The 17,374-nt window shown below is 34.9% G+C and overlaps 4 gene segments (V, D, J or C); 3 read left to right on the top strand and 1 right to left on the bottom strand.

The window, feature by feature from the left end:
• Positions 1-957: 957 nt before the first annotated feature.
• On the top strand, positions 958-4,404 carry LOC135740611 (Ig lambda-3 chain C region-like). The segment is given in 3 exon segments: positions 958-1,042; positions 2,333-2,377; positions 3,703-4,404. Coding segments are annotated over 3 exon segments (444 nt in total).
• A 795-nt stretch (positions 4,405-5,199) lies between these two features.
• On the bottom strand, positions 5,200-5,683 carry LOC141281392 (immunoglobulin kappa variable 1-8-like). The segment is given in 2 exon segments: positions 5,200-5,531; positions 5,635-5,683. Coding segments are annotated over 2 exon segments (381 nt in total).
• A 2,276-nt stretch (positions 5,684-7,959) lies between these two features.
• On the top strand, positions 7,960-10,115 carry LOC141281391 (Ig lambda-2 chain C region-like; the record flags this gene model as incomplete). The annotated part of the segment is given in 2 exon segments: positions 7,960-8,155; positions 9,666-10,115. Coding segments are annotated over 2 exon segments (516 nt in total), but the record flags the coding sequence as incomplete, so codon positions are not given.
• Positions 10,116-12,695: 2,580 nt separating this feature from the next.
• LOC135740631 (Ig lambda-2 chain C region-like) lies at positions 12,696-17,136 on the top strand. The segment is given in 2 exon segments: positions 12,696-12,726; positions 16,817-17,136. Coding segments are annotated over 2 exon segments (351 nt in total).
• The last annotated feature ends 238 nt before the right edge of the window (positions 17,137-17,374 follow it).

Here is a 17,374-nt window from a genome sequence, read left to right as displayed (position 1 = left end):
TGCTGGATTTACAGATGAGAGAGACGCTTTCTCCTCCTGACACCATCTGAACTTTGGGACTCTGAGTGAGAATAATCTCACCAAAACAACCTGAAAAACAACACAAGCATGAGATCAGTGTTAGTCATCATGACACAAAGATGAATAAAGATTGAGATGCAGTCATTGAATGTGACCTGTAAGTGAAATGATCAGAGAACAGATGAGAGTTTGTGTTGTCATGTTTCCAGTGAATGATTGAGAAGTGAAGGAGCTGTGATGTCCTGACTGACTGACAGTCTGATCTTCTGCTCTCATCTGATCACAATCACACAAATTCAAATCTGTTTCCTCTTTCACTGTCACTTACATTTACAAACTGAAGAAATCTCAATCAAATGACTGAAACATTTACATCTTTCTCAGATTTTAGATGAAAGTAACAGACAAACACTACAGTAGAGCTGTTTACAGTCTTTGTCTTCTTTATCTCACTGAATGATGAAAGTTTAGTGTAAAGATTCACCCATTGGACCATGTACAGAGTCGTCTTTATTAACCTTAATCTGAACCCAAATTTATTATGATACAGTTTGAATCTCAATTACTTGATTATCATAGTTCACAGACTATTTTTACAATTCTCAAACTCTTAGTTTTTCATTAATTTATTTTGGACCTGATATTCCACAGAGTCTCATGCTGATGTACGTGGATCTCACAGTCACATAATCTTCAGTCTGATCTTAGTCAATGGTTGCAGGGTTAACTAATTTTATTAAATCTGGACACCTTCAGTTTACTCATCATTTAATCATAGTTATTTATTAAATTAAAATCAAAGAGAGGGGTCAGCACATGGTAAGGCGCACAGTGCGCAGAAGTCAGCAACTTTCTGCAGAGTCAATAACTACAGACCTCTAAACATTGTGTGGCTTTAAGATTAGATGAAGAACAGTGCGTTGAAAGCTTCATGAAATGGGTTTCTATGCCCAAGCATGGACGTTGCCAATAGACCGGAACTTGCCTGACTGCATTATGTCAAGTGTAAAGTTTGGTGGAGGTGAGATTATTGTGTGGGGTTGTTATTCAGGGGTTGAGCTTGGCCCCTTAGTTCCAGTGAAAGAAACTCTTAATGCTTCATCATACCAAGACATTTGGGACAATTTCATGCTCCCAACTATGTAGGAACAGTTTGGGGATGAACATGACTGTTCACTAGTGCAAAGATCAATCTCCATAAAGACATGGATGAGCGAGCTTGGTGTGGAGGAACTTGACTGGCCTGCACAGAGTCCTGACCTTAACCCAATAGAAGATCTTCGAAATGAACTAAAGCAGAGATTACGAGCGAGGCCTCCTCGTCCAACATCAGTGACCTTACAAATTAGCTTTTAGAAAAATGGTCAAACCATTCTTATTAACACACTCCTAAACCTTGTAGAAAGTCTTCCAATAAGCTGTGACAGCTGCAAAGGGTGGGCCAACTCCATATTAAACCCTATGGATTAAAAATGGGATTGCATTCAGGTTCACGTGCATAAAATGGCAGGTGTCCTAAAACTTTTGGCAATATAGTGTATCAGGAGTTTAGGAGCTATCCTGGTACAGAAAGCTGGAGAAAAGCCTGATAGCCCCAGCCCGTATAGACTTCAGATAGGGCTGTGCAAAAAAAAAATCGTCTGCGATTCTCATGCGTGTTTCATCAGTAAAGCCCGTACCATGATTAGAAGTAAATCGCCATCAACTGCTTTCAGATGGAGGGGCATTTATTACACAGAGCCGTAGTTCACAGAGAAGCTAGGCAAAATCCCATAGATTATCGGAATCGATTTTCCTCGATTATGAACACGATTTTGCCTAGCTTCTTGGTGAACTATGGCTCTGTGTAGTAAATGTCGCTCCATCTGAAAGCAGCGTTTATAAAAAATCCTGAAGTCTTCCCAATGCAAAGAGTCTCTATGCAAATGTATCTTTAGCATCTTTTCACAGCTCATTAGACTGTGCCTTATTAAAATCCTTTCATTATTTACAATGGATTGATATACATCAATAAACCATAAATTAAACAAAATAATAAAAATGTGACCAATGCATGGATTTTTTGATTTCTACAAACTAAAATGAATGTAATAACTTTCTAATTTTCATTTATTTAAAGACTTTATAAAGGGATGAGGGTCTTTGTGTTTTTTATAATCAATCAATTTTGTGATAATGTTTTAATCTCTCAGTGTCAGATGAGTCTCAGTGTTGATATTTCAGTGTCTGTATTGTTTTCTCTCTCTGTTAAAGTTTGATGTTCACTGGAGTGTAACAGAGGTTTTTGTACGAGCGTTTCATTAAAATGAAGCACTGTGGTACACATTTGGTGGAGGAACCAAACTGGTGATCAGAAGTAAGTCTTTAAATGTCTCCTAAAAATGTTTGAGCTTTTAAAAAAACTTGTAGTTATTAAAACAAATGTTTTACATTGATGTTATGGTACTGTTACACTTAACAATAAGGTTGTATTTGTTAACATTAGTTATTGTATAAGCTAACATGAACTAACACTGAACATTACTGTACTTCTACGTCCCTGATAATACTAGTCATGGTAAATTCAACACAATTTTTAAATCAAAAGTTTTATATATTTGTTAAGGTCCAATAAACTAACAATAACAACTGTTTTGATTTTAACTATAACATTAACAAAGATTTATGATGGAAAAACTATATTGCTTATTATTTTGTTCATGTTAATGCATTTACTAATGTTAAAAAATACAAGCTTATTGTAAAGTGTTACCAATATTATTATATCAATGTTTATTATATTAATTTTATTGTGGTTATAGTGAACCGTTAATACATCAGTGTAGTAGTCCATCAATAATCTTTATAATATTTGCTTTTATAAACTATTTTATTCTTATGTTTCATTCATACTTTATTAAAAAAAAAAAAAATCCTAATTCAAATTAATTGTTAAAACTTTACATTTGTTGTGTTTTCTAAATTTGCTGTCTATTGTGTGAATAAATAATCTTACTTATAGACAGATTTATATTTAGTTTATTTATATTAAATCACAACACACTGATGAACTGAAGCGGTTAAAGGTTAATTTAACTTAACTCATTACAAACTAATTCAATGATCTACAAATTACAGGAATGAATGAATTTAATCTGTTATATTCCTCTATATTCATCATGTAAAGCTACTTTAAAAAATGTTACATGAATAAATAAATTGAATGATAAGATTATATTATAATAAAAATTTTCATATAAGCCTAAATCAGATCTAAATGAGAGGAAAAGATGAAAGTGTGAAATTCAATTAAGTTTTATTTGTGTAGCACAGTTTTGCATTTGTACAAAGCGGCTTTACTGAGAATACATTTAGGAAAAAACAGATGAGACAAAAGAATAAATAAAAGAAAAAAGAAATGATAGAAAACAGGAAAACACTAAATGCGTATAATTGCACATTTTTCATATTTGTATTACTAACTATAAAAATAATTTTATGTCAGATTGTAATATTTATAAGTGTATATTTCTTAATCTATGATCACATAGTGAATGCTGAAACAGATCTATACATGACAAGTGTCAGTGTCAGATCTTATTTCTCTTCTTATTTCACAAATAAAGTTTGATCAGAGTGAATGAAGTATGAGTTTAGTTTGTGTTGAATAATGTGTTGTGTTGTTGTGTTTGTTTTGTGTAGCTGGACCCACAGTGAAGCCCTCAGTGTCTCTGCTGTCACCTGCTGCTCTTCAGATCTCTGGAGACTCAGCAGCATTGCTCTGTTTGCTCAACTCTTACTCTCCACAGGGGGCGCTGGTGAGCTGGACACTGGATGGGTCAGAGGTCACTGACGGGATTCAGACCAGTGCCGAGAGCGAGAAGGACGGCCGATACAGCCGTAAAAGTGTCCTGACCCTCAGTAAAGCACTCTGGGAAGAGGCGGAGGTGTTCGTCTGCAGAGTGACACATGATGAAACTCTTCACGAGGTCTCCATGCGTAAGAGTCGCTGTTAGGAGATCTGAGTGTTGATGTTTGTCCAGCTGAAGATCTCTCATATATCTGATGATCTGTGTCAGACTCATACTGATACACGTCTGATAATTTATACTTTTATAACTCTCACAACATCTCTTGTGTTTGCTGTTACATTCAATAAAGATTTTGAAGACGTTACATTTGTGTTCAAGTCATTTTCATTTGTCAGTGTCTGTAATTAAAATTCCTTTGTTGAGTAGAGAGCACGTTTCCAGATGAAAGTAAACTAAAGTTGATGTGGTTTGAAGATGTTAACAGGAGACAGAGCTGAGAGGATCAGAATCACTCAACACTACCAATGCAAATCTGATTTTCACATCTCACATTTACTGTTTGTTTAAATGCTGTGGACCTGAACACTTTCACTTCTTCTAAATGAAGACTTTTGTCAGTTATGAAGTTTTAAGGGAATTTCTTATGAACTGACAAGGACACGACTGATGTTGTCCTCTTTCTTTATCAGAAATAATAAGCACACAAGAACATCTGAATGAAACTACAGCTACATGATATACTTTAAGAGTATGAATCATAATAATAAACTGATAGCAGACATCACATGTACATTTAAAATCAGCCTTTTATTTATACAAACCTAGAAAGATCCAGAGACCAATATGAACTGAGTTCAGATATTCAGATTGTTAAAGAATTCAAGTTGACATTGACCATCAGTTACTCCTGAAATATCGACACAACACCATGAGATGGGTTTTTACAATCATTGTTGTCTATATTTGTGTGTCTGTGTATTTGTGTGTGTATGTTTTTGTGTGTATGTGTGTGTTTGGGTTGGTCTATGTGGTTTACGAGGACATGAATAGTGTATAATGACATGTTTATTATGCTATAAAGGTGGTTTACGGGGACACAGAATGTGTCCCCATAAACGGAAAAGCTAAAAAAACATACTTAATGGTAGTTTTTCATAGATTAAAGACTGGCAACAGGTTTTTGTGACATTGGGGTTAGGGACTGGGGTAGGTAAGGGGAATAGAATATAACAGTTTGGACAGTATAAAATGCATTGCGTCTATGGAGATGTCCGCGTAAACCACATACACCAACGTGTGTGTGTGTGTGTGTGTGTGTGTGCAGCTGCAGTTTCTGTTAGGTGTATCTGTGCAGTCTGACTGCTGGAGGTTTTTGTACGACTCTTTATCACTGTGTGAACACTCGTGTGCTACCAGGCCAGTGAAAACTCTGACAGTAATAATCTCCTTCATCTTCAGTCTGAACTCCACTGATGCTCAGAGTAAAATCTGTGTTTGATCCACTGCCACTGAATCTTGATGAAATTCCAGACTGAAGGGTGTTTACATATTTTATCAGGAGTTTAGGAGCTTCTCCAGGTTTCTGTAAGTACCAGAACACACAGGCTGGAGTACAGCTTGAAGTAGGATGTGATAGAGAACATCTCAGAGTAACAGAGTCTCCTGATGCTGCAGTTTTCACTGAAGGACTTTGAGTTACTGTCATCTGTGATTTACACCCTGCAAGATAAATCATAAATAAGAATTAAATATAGGTATAGAATTAATTAAAATTCTCCAGTCATGTTTTATATAAATAAGGTAAATGTATTTTAAAATCTACCTTGTAATGAGAATAAAAGTGTTGAGATGAAGATGATGATGAAGGTCATTGTTGATGTTTAGTTTTGTGTGTTGTGTTGAGTTATGAAGTGTTAAACTCACAGCACTATAAACTCTCAGAGATCTGAAGCATCTCATCTGATATGCAAACAGACTCACACTGATTTAAATATTTATCTCATGACATCACAACACAACTTTATACTTTACTGACTGTTTCTACATGTTTATGTTTATTGTTTTCAGATGTTATTTTATTATCTGTGGATTCTTGTCTTAAATATTTGGATTAATTCTTGATGTGTAGATCATTAGATGATAACAGGAGGTGTTCAGCATTATTTACTGTATAACACGACACAATATCAACAGTTATTTCTGAATGTAAACACAGTTTCATAGGTAGTGTTGAGGGTGTAATATCAGTGTTAAAATTGTTTATTTTTATTAAATGGTCTATTTTTATTCACAGTAATAATCAGAGTAAACTTGTGTGTCTGTAGTTCCTCTTTTACTGAAGGAGGTTTTTGTACGACTCTTTATCACTGTGTGAGTGGAAACTCATAATACTGTTGACAGTAATAATCTCCTGCATCTTCAGGCTGAACATTTCTGATATTCAGTTTGAAGTTTGTGTCTGATCTCCCATCAGTAAATCTCTCAGACACACCAGACACTCGGCTACCAACACTATAGAAAAGGAGTTTGGGTTTTTCTCCGGGTGTCTGATGATACCAAACTAAACTGGATTGAAAAGCAGAACTACTGGATTTACAGATGAAAGAGATGCTTTCTCCTCCTGACACCATCTGAACTTTGGGACTCTGAGTGAGAATAATCTCACCAAAACAACCTGAAAAACAACACAAGCATCAGATCAGTGTTAGTCATCATGACACAAAGATGAATAAAGATTGAGATGCAGTCATTGAATGTGACCTGTAAGTGAAATGATCAGAGAACAGATGAGAGTTTGTGTTGTCATGTTTCCAGTGAATGATTGAGAAGTGAAGGAGCTGTGATGTCCTGACTGACTGACAGTCTGATCTTCTGCTCTCATCTCATCACAATCACACAAATTCAAATCTGTTTCCTCTCTCACTGTCATCTATTTACAAACAGAAGAAATCTCAATCAAATGACTGAAACATTTACATCTTTCTCAGGTTTTAGATGAAAGTAACAGACAAACACTACAGTAGAGCTGTTTACAGTCTTTGTCTTTATCTCACTGAATGATAAAAGTTTAGTGTTGAGTTTATAAAGATTCACACATCGGCCCAATGACAGAGTCGTCTCTATTAACTTAGACAATAGACAAACACACAAAACAATTGTGTATAAAGTTCTGCTTACTGAAATATTCAGAGATTATTTTTTCTTATAAACACAAATACACACTGAAGAAATGAGTCATTCAATTTACTCCATTTTTTAAGATAGCTGGTCGCAATCAATTTATTTGCTACATTTATTAAGCTACATTTAAACAAACAAACAAAAAATAACAAAACAAAACAAAAAACTTTTGTTTAAATGTAGCTTAAATAAATTGATTGCAACCACTCACCTTAAAACAATTGAGTAAATTGAAAGAATTTTTTTCTGTGCAGTTCTTTAAATCATATTTAATTGGTTTGGTTCTCTTGATCTGAAGGGACACTGAACTGTTTGAGATAACATGAGTAGATTTTCTCTTAAGTTAACCCTTTAGTTACTCGAGGTGTTGAATGTGTTTAGTAGACTTTCAGTGATCTGAACTGCAGGAGAAGAGAAGACACACAGATCAAATCCTGAATATCAGTAACAGATAGAGACATCTGATGTTTTATTACTTTGGGTTTGTTTGTGAACATCATACTTTTAGCAAAGCTGTAAGACAAGTTTCATCTGTTTGTGGATTTTGTCATATAGACGGTTTCATCGGACACACGTGCACTGACGCGATACACGTCTGGATCCGAACTTTACTTCCGGTTTGATTTTTTTTATGGTCTGACTAGTTGCTAAACTGATCTCTTGAAGAAATGCCTCTTTGAAAATAACAAATGTTTTGGTTTCCTAATCTATGTATTGTTTTTTTTTTTGCTTGTTATATAAATAAACTACGTTTAAAGAACTTTGTTGTTATTTATTCTTAGCAGAGTTTACCGGAAGTTACGTGCGGACCACAACAGCCGCTTGTTTATGTTGTTACTGCTGAAACCATCTATACAAGAATTTATATAGATACAAGAATCCTCAGATCATCTAAACAACTTCTGTAGTAAAGAAACTCATCAGATGATGATTTAATAAAATAATACAGTTTTAATAAGATGAGTAATTAAAGAGATTTCAAACCTTTTCAGAAATATTTGATCATATCAGAGCTCAAATCATAAAGAGTTTAATCATTGTGTTAAATGTGTTTGTTATAAAGTCAGAGTTAGTGAAGCGTTCAGAGGTTTTTGTACAGCTGCTCAGTTTGTTTCTATCACTGTGGTACACATTCGGCACCGGCACGAGACTGGAAGTCGGCAGTAAGTACAAAAATATATAATAACTATATTAAAATTTATTTTTTTCAGCATGCAGTTATATTATGAAGCAATAATTTCTCTTTTATTAATTATTTTTAATTCTCAGTAAAAGCGTTTTGAATATAAATTGAGATTTCTTTTGAAGACTGCATGTAATTTAGTGATATAAACATAATGTTGTTTTCACGAGAGGAAAAATCAAACACTTCAGTATTAAAATTATTATCATGCAGAATTAAATGTGTTATTTTTTTAAATTAAAGCTAAGCAAGTTTACTGATATAACACATTTCATGCACAGAGATAATAAACTCTTTACCTTATATGTTTAATGTTTATGGGTTTTAAAATGAATTGTGTTGTATTATGAGATTTTTTTTCTAGTCTGAAGTTATTGTGTCTTGACGATAAATTTGCTGAATTTAAAGAAGAAGGTCAAATCTTAATTTATTTGTCTTTATTAACACATTTTGAGATTCAAGTGTCTGCTACTTTAATTTTTGTTGTGTGGTGCGCAGACTCACTTCATATAAACACGAGTTAACAGAAGACATCTTGTGTCTCCGTACTGACCAAATAAATTCAGTATTAATTTTAAAGTGAACTTCATAAATAACTACAAGCTCAGATAGAAATAGATAGAAATTAAAAACATCAATCAAGGAACTGTAAGAGATACAAGTAACTTCATAAGATGTATAAATGATTATTGTTATATTGTTAATTATATTGATTTGTTGATTTATCAGATCTCCAGAGTGGCTTTGATGTTTCCACAAATAAAAGTGTCAGCGCATAACAAAACAACAAGAGATGAAACTGCGATTAAACCGCTTATCACAGAACGCCACGCAAGCACAGTGAAGACGATTGAATATTTACACAAACTTCTGTTACAAACCTTTATAAGATTCACTATGATAGGATAAAATCATATTAAACATATTTTACATTAAACATATTTTTACATTTTACATGAAAATACCACTGACAATAAATTATTACATTTTTATGTGCACTGTAAAAAAATCTTTGCTGCCTTAATTTTTTTTTATTTTATTATTTATGTTGACAAGAGATGAGTTACTACAACTTATAAAAGAAAGTTGACATGAAGTTATAACAACTCATCTTTAGTCAAGATAAATAATAGTAAATTGAAATGACTTGTAAATCTGAGTTGATTCAACAAAAAAATTTACAATGTGTTTGCGAGATGCTTTAATATGAAGTGATTTATAATGCAGTCAAGATATTGTACAGATTTTGGGAATCAAACCCATGACCTTGTTGTTGCTGCACTTGAATCACAGGAAACAAATATTCATATAAAATATTGTTGTATTATTACTGTGTTTGTGTTATAATAAGTGTAGTGCATTAACAGAGTAAATGATATTAACCGATGATATGATATTAAACTCAAAAACAGAATATATATTTGATTATAGATTTATTTGATTTCTTTTTAATCTCTTGATCTTTTTCTCTGTGTATCTGTGTATGTCAGGTGTAAGTCGTCCTAAAGTGATCGTCCTGCCGCCGTCCAGTGAAGAGATTTCCAGCAAGAAGACAGCAACACTGATGTGTGTGGCCAGCAATGGTTTCCCTTCAGACTGGAGTCTGAGCTGGAAAGTGAATGGGAAGATGTCAGGATCTCAGGAGAACAGAGCTGGAGTCCTACAGAAAGACGGCGGTCTGTACAGCTGGAGCAGCAGTCTGACTCTCACTGAACAAGAATGGATCAACAGAGACTCAGTGATCTGTGAGATCAGTCGGGAAGGTCAGACAGTCACTGGAGAAGTGAAGAAAGATCTGTGTTCTGAGTAGATCCTCTCTTCTTCTCATCTCTTCTTCTCATTCATGTCTCACATCAACAGTGGACAACTATTCATACAACAGTCTGGGGCTCTGCTTTATTCATTCTCTATGCTTTTCAATAAAGAAATATTAAATATTGCTTCTTTGTCTTGTGATTTCTTTTGAATTTGAACAATGAGTGTATTGATCATTGGTTTATAAATAAACTTCACTCAATGAAGCATGAAGACATCTGCAGATAAACTGACACAAGACCAGAAAGACAAACCAGCAACCACTTACATTTGATTTTATGAATGTCATAAATATTAAAACAGAAGACGTACTGTGAGAAAAGATAATAATCATTATAAATGAGTTTTTATTTAATTAGTTTTAGTGTTTGTTGATTTTATTGGATGAACATCAAACTCTTGTGTCTGAACATCTGCTCTGTTCTGAGAAGAACTGAATCTCTTCATCCTGAAGATACAAATATGAGTTGAACTCTCAGTTTCACTCTTTGACTCTTTATTCGCTGAAATGAGACGCTGATGAGTTTAACTGATGGATGAAGAAATGAGCTTTGATCAGATTCAACACTTCACAATGAGTCTGATCTCAGAAGTCAGATTAATATATTGAATTAGAGAAGATCAAATGAAGAAATGTTTTTAACCTGCACTTCAACATTCAAGATTTATTTCTCACATCCACAGATATATAAATACACAACTTTGTGTGTGTGTGTGTGTGTGTGTGTGTGTGTGTGTTTGTGTGCGTGTGCGCGTGTGTGTGTGTGTGTGTGAGTGAGTGAGTGAGTGTGCGTGCGTGTGTGTGTACAGCTGCAGTATCTGTCAGGTGTATGTGTGCAGTCAAGGAGGTTTTTGTACGACTCTTTATCACTGTGTGAACACATATTTACTGTTGATATAGTGTACACTCATACAGTAATAATCTCCTGCATCTTCAGTTTGAACTTCACTGATACTCAGAGTAAAATCTGTTTTTGATCCACTGCCACTGAATCTTGATGGAGTTCCAGACTGTAACTCATTTGCTTTTTTAATCAGGAGTTTAGGAGCTTCTCCAGGTTTCTGTAAGTACCAGGACAGAAAGTGATAACCTGAGCTCTCATAGACTTCAGGATTAGTTTTACAGGTGATAGTAACTGTGTCTCGTAGATGAACAGATTTGACTGCAGGTGTTTGAATGACGGTCACTTCACCTCTTGATTCTACATAAAGAAAATAAAAATATGAGTAAAGATTCAGAATGAATGAATTATTTAGCACAGAGGATGAATTTTAATGTTGTTCTCACCTCTGAAACAGAAACAAGTTAACATCCAGATGAAGATGCTGATGAAGGTCATGGTGACTGTGAGTTTAGATTTCTGATGATGAACTTCTGATGTGTCTATAAAAAATCCTCAAGTCTTTCCAATGCAAAGAGTCTCTATGCAAATTTATCTTTAGTAGCTTTTCACAGATCATCCGAATGTGTCTTATTTAAGTCCTTTCATTATTTACAATGAATTGATAAACATCATCAAACCCTAAATAAACCAAAATAATGAAAGTGTGACCAATGCATGGACTTTCTGATGCAATTATGAAAATCTTCTTGCTCAATCCAGCAGATATCTGACTTACAGAGATGTGTAAGATATGAATGAGGTGTTCACAATGTCAGTCTGATCATTACATACACAAGACACATTTGTGTTGGAATGTTTCTTGGTTTGATTTGTTGAAGTTGTTTCTGTCCACTTTTATGGCTGGCATTTATTTTTTATCTTATGGGTCTTCATGAACAGGACAAAGAGATGAGATCTGATTTAATAATAAAATAAAAGCTATATATATAGTACGGTCTTTTTAGTAAGGTTTTGTGTCTACTTGTTAAACACTGATTTGAATTACATACACAATACAAAGTGAAAATTTGGATTAACTTAAAAAATTACTTTAATTGGTAAAACCTAATTTTTTGTTTGTTCAACTCTTCAGATGAAAAATTTAAGTTGAATAAACTTAAATGTTTTTACGTGTTACCAATTGAAGAAACTTTTAAAGTTGAACCAACGTTTTACAGTTTATGATCAGACAGAAATATTCAGTGACCTGATATCTACATGCAGTCAGTTAACCTACAGACTAAAAACCTTGAGTCTTAGATGTTTGATTCAATATTTTATAATAAAATATTTTATAAATATGCATAACTATATACAAAGAGGATGTTTGTATTTTGTGCGCTGTTTATACGCAAAAATTATCTTTCCATGCAATTTGTGGTGTGTGTATAAAACACACTTTTTGTGTAGCCTGCATATAATACGAATTTGAAAATATGAAATTTGTAAAATATGGTGGCCGTTAGTTTTTTCTCATAGGTCTACATTTGGCAGACACATTTAACTAAAATGATTTGATAATTGGCAATCTGTAATGTTTTGTTATCGTCAATATTTAACAGTTGGGCAAAAGCTATCAAATATTTATGCAAAAATGTTGCATAACTTATTTTAAATACAGAGCATTAAGTGGTGCATTAAACTTACAATTTTGTAGTTTCTTAATCTTTGATTTGTTTTTATAAGTTATATTATGTTTCTGGAGTGATTTTCTTGACAAATAGCCTCCCTTTAAAACTGAAACGATGAGCCATGCATCAAACTGAAAGACGTGAACCCAAGCGCATAAGCTCAATCATTTTAGGCTACCAATTTATGATCATGAAGACTGATAACCCGTTTACCTCGTCTCGTACAAATCTTACTAACATAAAATTAGAAAACAATACGTTTACAGATGAACCTCGAATGTTAAAATTCGGCCTTCTTAACATTAGATCTCTTACCAATAAAGAACCCATTGTTAATGAAATAATTACTAACCAAAACTTAGATGCACTCTCTTTAATAGAAACCTGGCTTAAAGCAGACGATTACATTAGTTTAAACGAATCCACCCCACAAGACTACTATTATAAACATGAACCGCGTTTAAAGGGGAGAGGGGGTGGTGTAGCTACAATTTACAAAAAAAAATTTAAAGTAAACCATAAATCTGAACTAAAATTTAATTCATTTGAAATAATGCTATTAAATATGGAAATAACCGATCGTAACCATAAACAGCTCTCTTTTGTCCTTGCTACAATCTATAGACCTCCGGGCCATCATGTAGATTTTCTTAAAGAAATATCAAATTTCCTGTCTGACCTCGTAGTCACTGTAGATAAAGCTCTTATCGTTGGTGACTTTAATATACATGTTGATAACCCAACAGATACATTAGGATTAGCATTTATGGATATTCTAAATTCTCTCAATATTAGACAAAACGTGACAGGGCCCACACATACTCATAGGCACACATTAGACTTAATTCTGTCACTCGGGCTCAATATTAATGAAATCGAGATATCACCTCAGAGCGATGCAGTTTCAGACCATTGCCTTGTCTCATACACGGTACTTCTAGATATGATCACTCGATCCACAATACGCTACCGACTAGCCAGAACAATAATTTCCACCACTAAAGATAACTTTATTAGCACTCTTCCAGACCTGTCCCAAATGAAACATGTAGCAGATAACCCTCAAGATCTAGATATTGTAATAGAAAACCTGAACAGTATTTGTTCTAACACGTTGGATGCCGTAGCTCCAATTCGAAAAAAGAGAATCAAAGAAAAAACGCCAGCTCCATGGTACGACCATCATACCGCTGCCCTTAAAAAGGCTGCTAGAAAAATGGAAAGAAATTATAGAAGCACAAACTTAGAGGTATGGCGTGCAGCATGGAAAGAGAGTGTTAAACACTACAGACAGGCTATAAAAATCGCCAGATCTACGTATCTCAGCAATCTTATTAAAGAAAATCATAATAACCCTCGCTTCCTCTTGAGCACAGTTGCGAAACTGACTAGAAATAAAGAACAAACAGAACCCACTAATAAACTCCCACACAATAGTAACGACTTCATGAACTTCTTTACTAAGAAAATTATGATTATTAGGGAAAACATTGTAGGTACCCAAGCAGCCACCACTCTACGCAGTAATATATTTAGCGCTAGCTTACCATACCAACATCTTGAGTCATTTAAACCTACTACAATAGAAGAGCTATCTAAATTAGTAGCGTCATCCAAATCATCGTCCTGTATATTGGACCCTGCTCCCACAAAATTACTCAAAGAGGTATTCCCTATAGTGTCTAACCCAGTACTAAATGTCTTTAATTCATCATTAGAATTAGGCTACGTTCCAACAGCTTTCAAACTAGCAGTTATTAGACCGCTCATTAAAAAACCAAACCTTGACCAGGGAGATCTAAATAACTTTAGACCAATCTCAAATCTCCCTTTTCTTTCCAAAATATTAGAAAAGGTAGTGGCAAGCCAGCTACGCACATTCCTAGCAAATAATAGTACGTATGAAAAGTTCCAATCAGGATTCAGGCCCCACCATAGCACAGAGACAGCGCTGCTTAGAGTTACAAATGGCCTTCTCCTAACATCCGACCGTGGCGAAATATCACTCCTTATATTATTAGACCTTAGTGCAGCCTTTGACACAATAGATCACACAATCTTACTTAATAGGCTAGAAAACTATGTTGGCATCAGTGGTCAGGCGCTAGCTTGGTTCAGATCGTATCTAACCAATCGCTATCACTTTGTTTATGTAAATGAGGAGGAGTCACATCACTCCCTGGTTAAATACGGCGTACCGCAGGGATCAGTTTTAGGTCCTATCCTGTTCTCGTTATATATGTTACCTCTGGGAGATATTATCAGAAATCATAACATACAGTTTCACTGCTATGCAGATGACACACAGCTTTACATCTCCTCGCATCCTAGCGAAACACAAAATTTTTCTAAGCTATCAGACTGCATCAGCGATATAAGTGACTGGATGTCACATAACTCTCTTATGCTAAACTCCAATAAGACAGAGATACTTGTTATCGAACCGAATCGCTACAAATATAATATGACAGATTACAAGTTGCCCATAAATGGCTGCACTGTGGTGCCAACCTCCACGGTTAAGAATTTAGGTGTGATGTTCGACAGCAGTTTATCCTTCGACAGCCATATCTCCAATGTCTGCCGCACAGCATTCTTCCACCTTAGAAATATCTCAAAAATACGCCATATGTTGTCTGCATCTGACGCAGAGAAGCTTATTCATGCTTTTATGACCTCTAGAATAGACTATTGTAACTCGTTACTCGGAGGATGCCATGCAAAACAGGTCAACAAGCTTCAGCTAGTTCAAAACGCTTCTGCAAGAGTTCTCACTCTATCTAAGAAGTATGACCGCATAAGCCCAATTCTGGCATCTTTACACTGGCTACCAGTTAAATATCATATACAATTTAAAATATTACTAATCACCTTCAAAGCCTTAAATGGCCTAGCACCCTCATATCTTAGAGAATTATTATCAGAATACAATCCATCACGTGCATTGCGGTCACAAAATTCTGGCCTCTTAATTATCCCTAAAATATCAAAAGTGTCTAAAGGTGGCAGATCCTTTTCCTACTTAGCCCCTAAGCTATGGAATGATTTACCAACCGATGTCCGAAAATCAGAGACAGTAGATAACTTTAAATCTAGACTTAAAACTTTTCTCTTTAACAAGGCTTTCAAATAGTTGTTTTAACAATGGTACTTATCTCCTAATAGCTAGCTTGTACAACCTTATAAATAAATAAATTAATGAATAAATTAAAACCTTTTTTTCGTCAACACTCCAAAGCATGGTAATTCTCATTAATACTCTTTAGTAATATGCTGAAACTTTGAATTGGTTTTCGATTGAGTCTTAACTGCCAAATATGGCCGGCTTGCAATTTTGGCCTTTTCCCATGACCTTAAAATAGTATGTCATACAGAACCGTTTGCCACTGTACGTTAGTATTAACGATGGCAGTGGGGCCTCTGGCCTTAGTCAAACGAGTTCTGTTTCCGTTTCTAAAATCATCAACTATATGTAATACACTTAACCAGCAATATTTAGCCTGTCCGGAACCGAGCTGACTAAAACCACATTACTGTGTGACACTTGTTTTCTATGTGAACGGCCCCTACGCTAATAAGATTTTGTTTCTCTCTCCCTGTCTCGTCCTGATCCCGAGGACGAGACAAACAGATCCAGTTCCGCTACATGTGAACGTCGGCACACAACTGATCTACTAGCTGTTCTTCAACGTGATGTCCAGCTGATGCCTGACCAAAGACCACCGGCAGAACCCGCTTAATCTCCGCTTAATCTCCGCTTAATCCCGGCTTAATCTCCTTCCGTTTCAATGTGTATATATATATATATATATATATATATATATATATATATATATATATATATATATATATATATATATATATAACTCCCAAGGGTTTTTTCCTCCTATGACTTTTTTTACTTCCCCGGCTAAAATTCCGGGGGGTTTTTTTCTCCTAGGGGGTTTTTCAACCCGGGGAGGCAGCCTTTTTGGGCTTAACTTCTATACGTTACATTAGTAATACGTTTGCTTATAATGTTGATTTATAGCCGTAGCAAATTTAACTGCTTGTGCTATCGTTTATTATGTTGTGCTATCTGTCGATTTTCTGTGCTTTTCACTGCATCTATTATGTAAAGCTGCTTTGATACAATTACCAAATTGTGAAAAGCGCTATATAAATAAAATTTAATTGAATTGAATTGAATAACTTTTTTTAAGCAAAACTTTGAAACAGGCTATTTGATTTTGAATATTTGATTTTTTTTTGTTTTGTTACATTTTACTTTGTCACTTAAACTCTTTTTCTCTGTGTATCTGTGTATGTCAGGTGTAAGTCGTCCTAAAGTGATCGTCCTGCCGCCGTCCAGTGAAGAGATTTCCATCAAGAAGACAGCAACACTGATGTGTGTGGCCAGCAATGGTTTCCCTTCAGACTGGAGTCTGAGCTGGAAAGTGAATGGGAAGATGTCAGGATCTCAGGAGAACAGAGCTGGAGTCCTACAGAAAGACGGCGGTCTGTACAGCTGGAGCAGCAGTCTGACTCTCACTGAACAAGAATGGATCAACAGAGACTCAGTGATCTGTGAGATCAGTCGGGAAGGTCAGACAGTCACTGGAGAAGTGAAGAAAGATCTGTGTTCTGAGTAGATCCTCTCTTCTTCTCATCTCTTCTTCTCATTCATGTCTCACATCAACAGTGGACAACTATTCATACAACACTCTGTCTCTCTGCTTTATTCATTCTGTCTGATTTTAATAAACGTCAATAAAGAAATATTAAATATTGCTTCTTTGTCTTGTGATTTCTTTTGAATTTGAACAATGAGTAGCAACAATGAAGCATGGAGACATCTGCAGATGTAGTTTATATTTATCTTTCAAACTC

This window comes from Paramisgurnus dabryanus, chromosome 22, assembly GCF_030506205.2.
Source record: "Paramisgurnus dabryanus chromosome 22, PD_genome_1.1, whole genome shotgun sequence".
Lineage (NCBI taxonomy): Eukaryota > Metazoa > Chordata > Actinopteri > Cypriniformes > Cobitidae > Paramisgurnus > Paramisgurnus dabryanus.
Note: the sequence above shows the minus strand (reverse complement) of the source record. Positions and strands in the feature narration are given on the sequence as shown.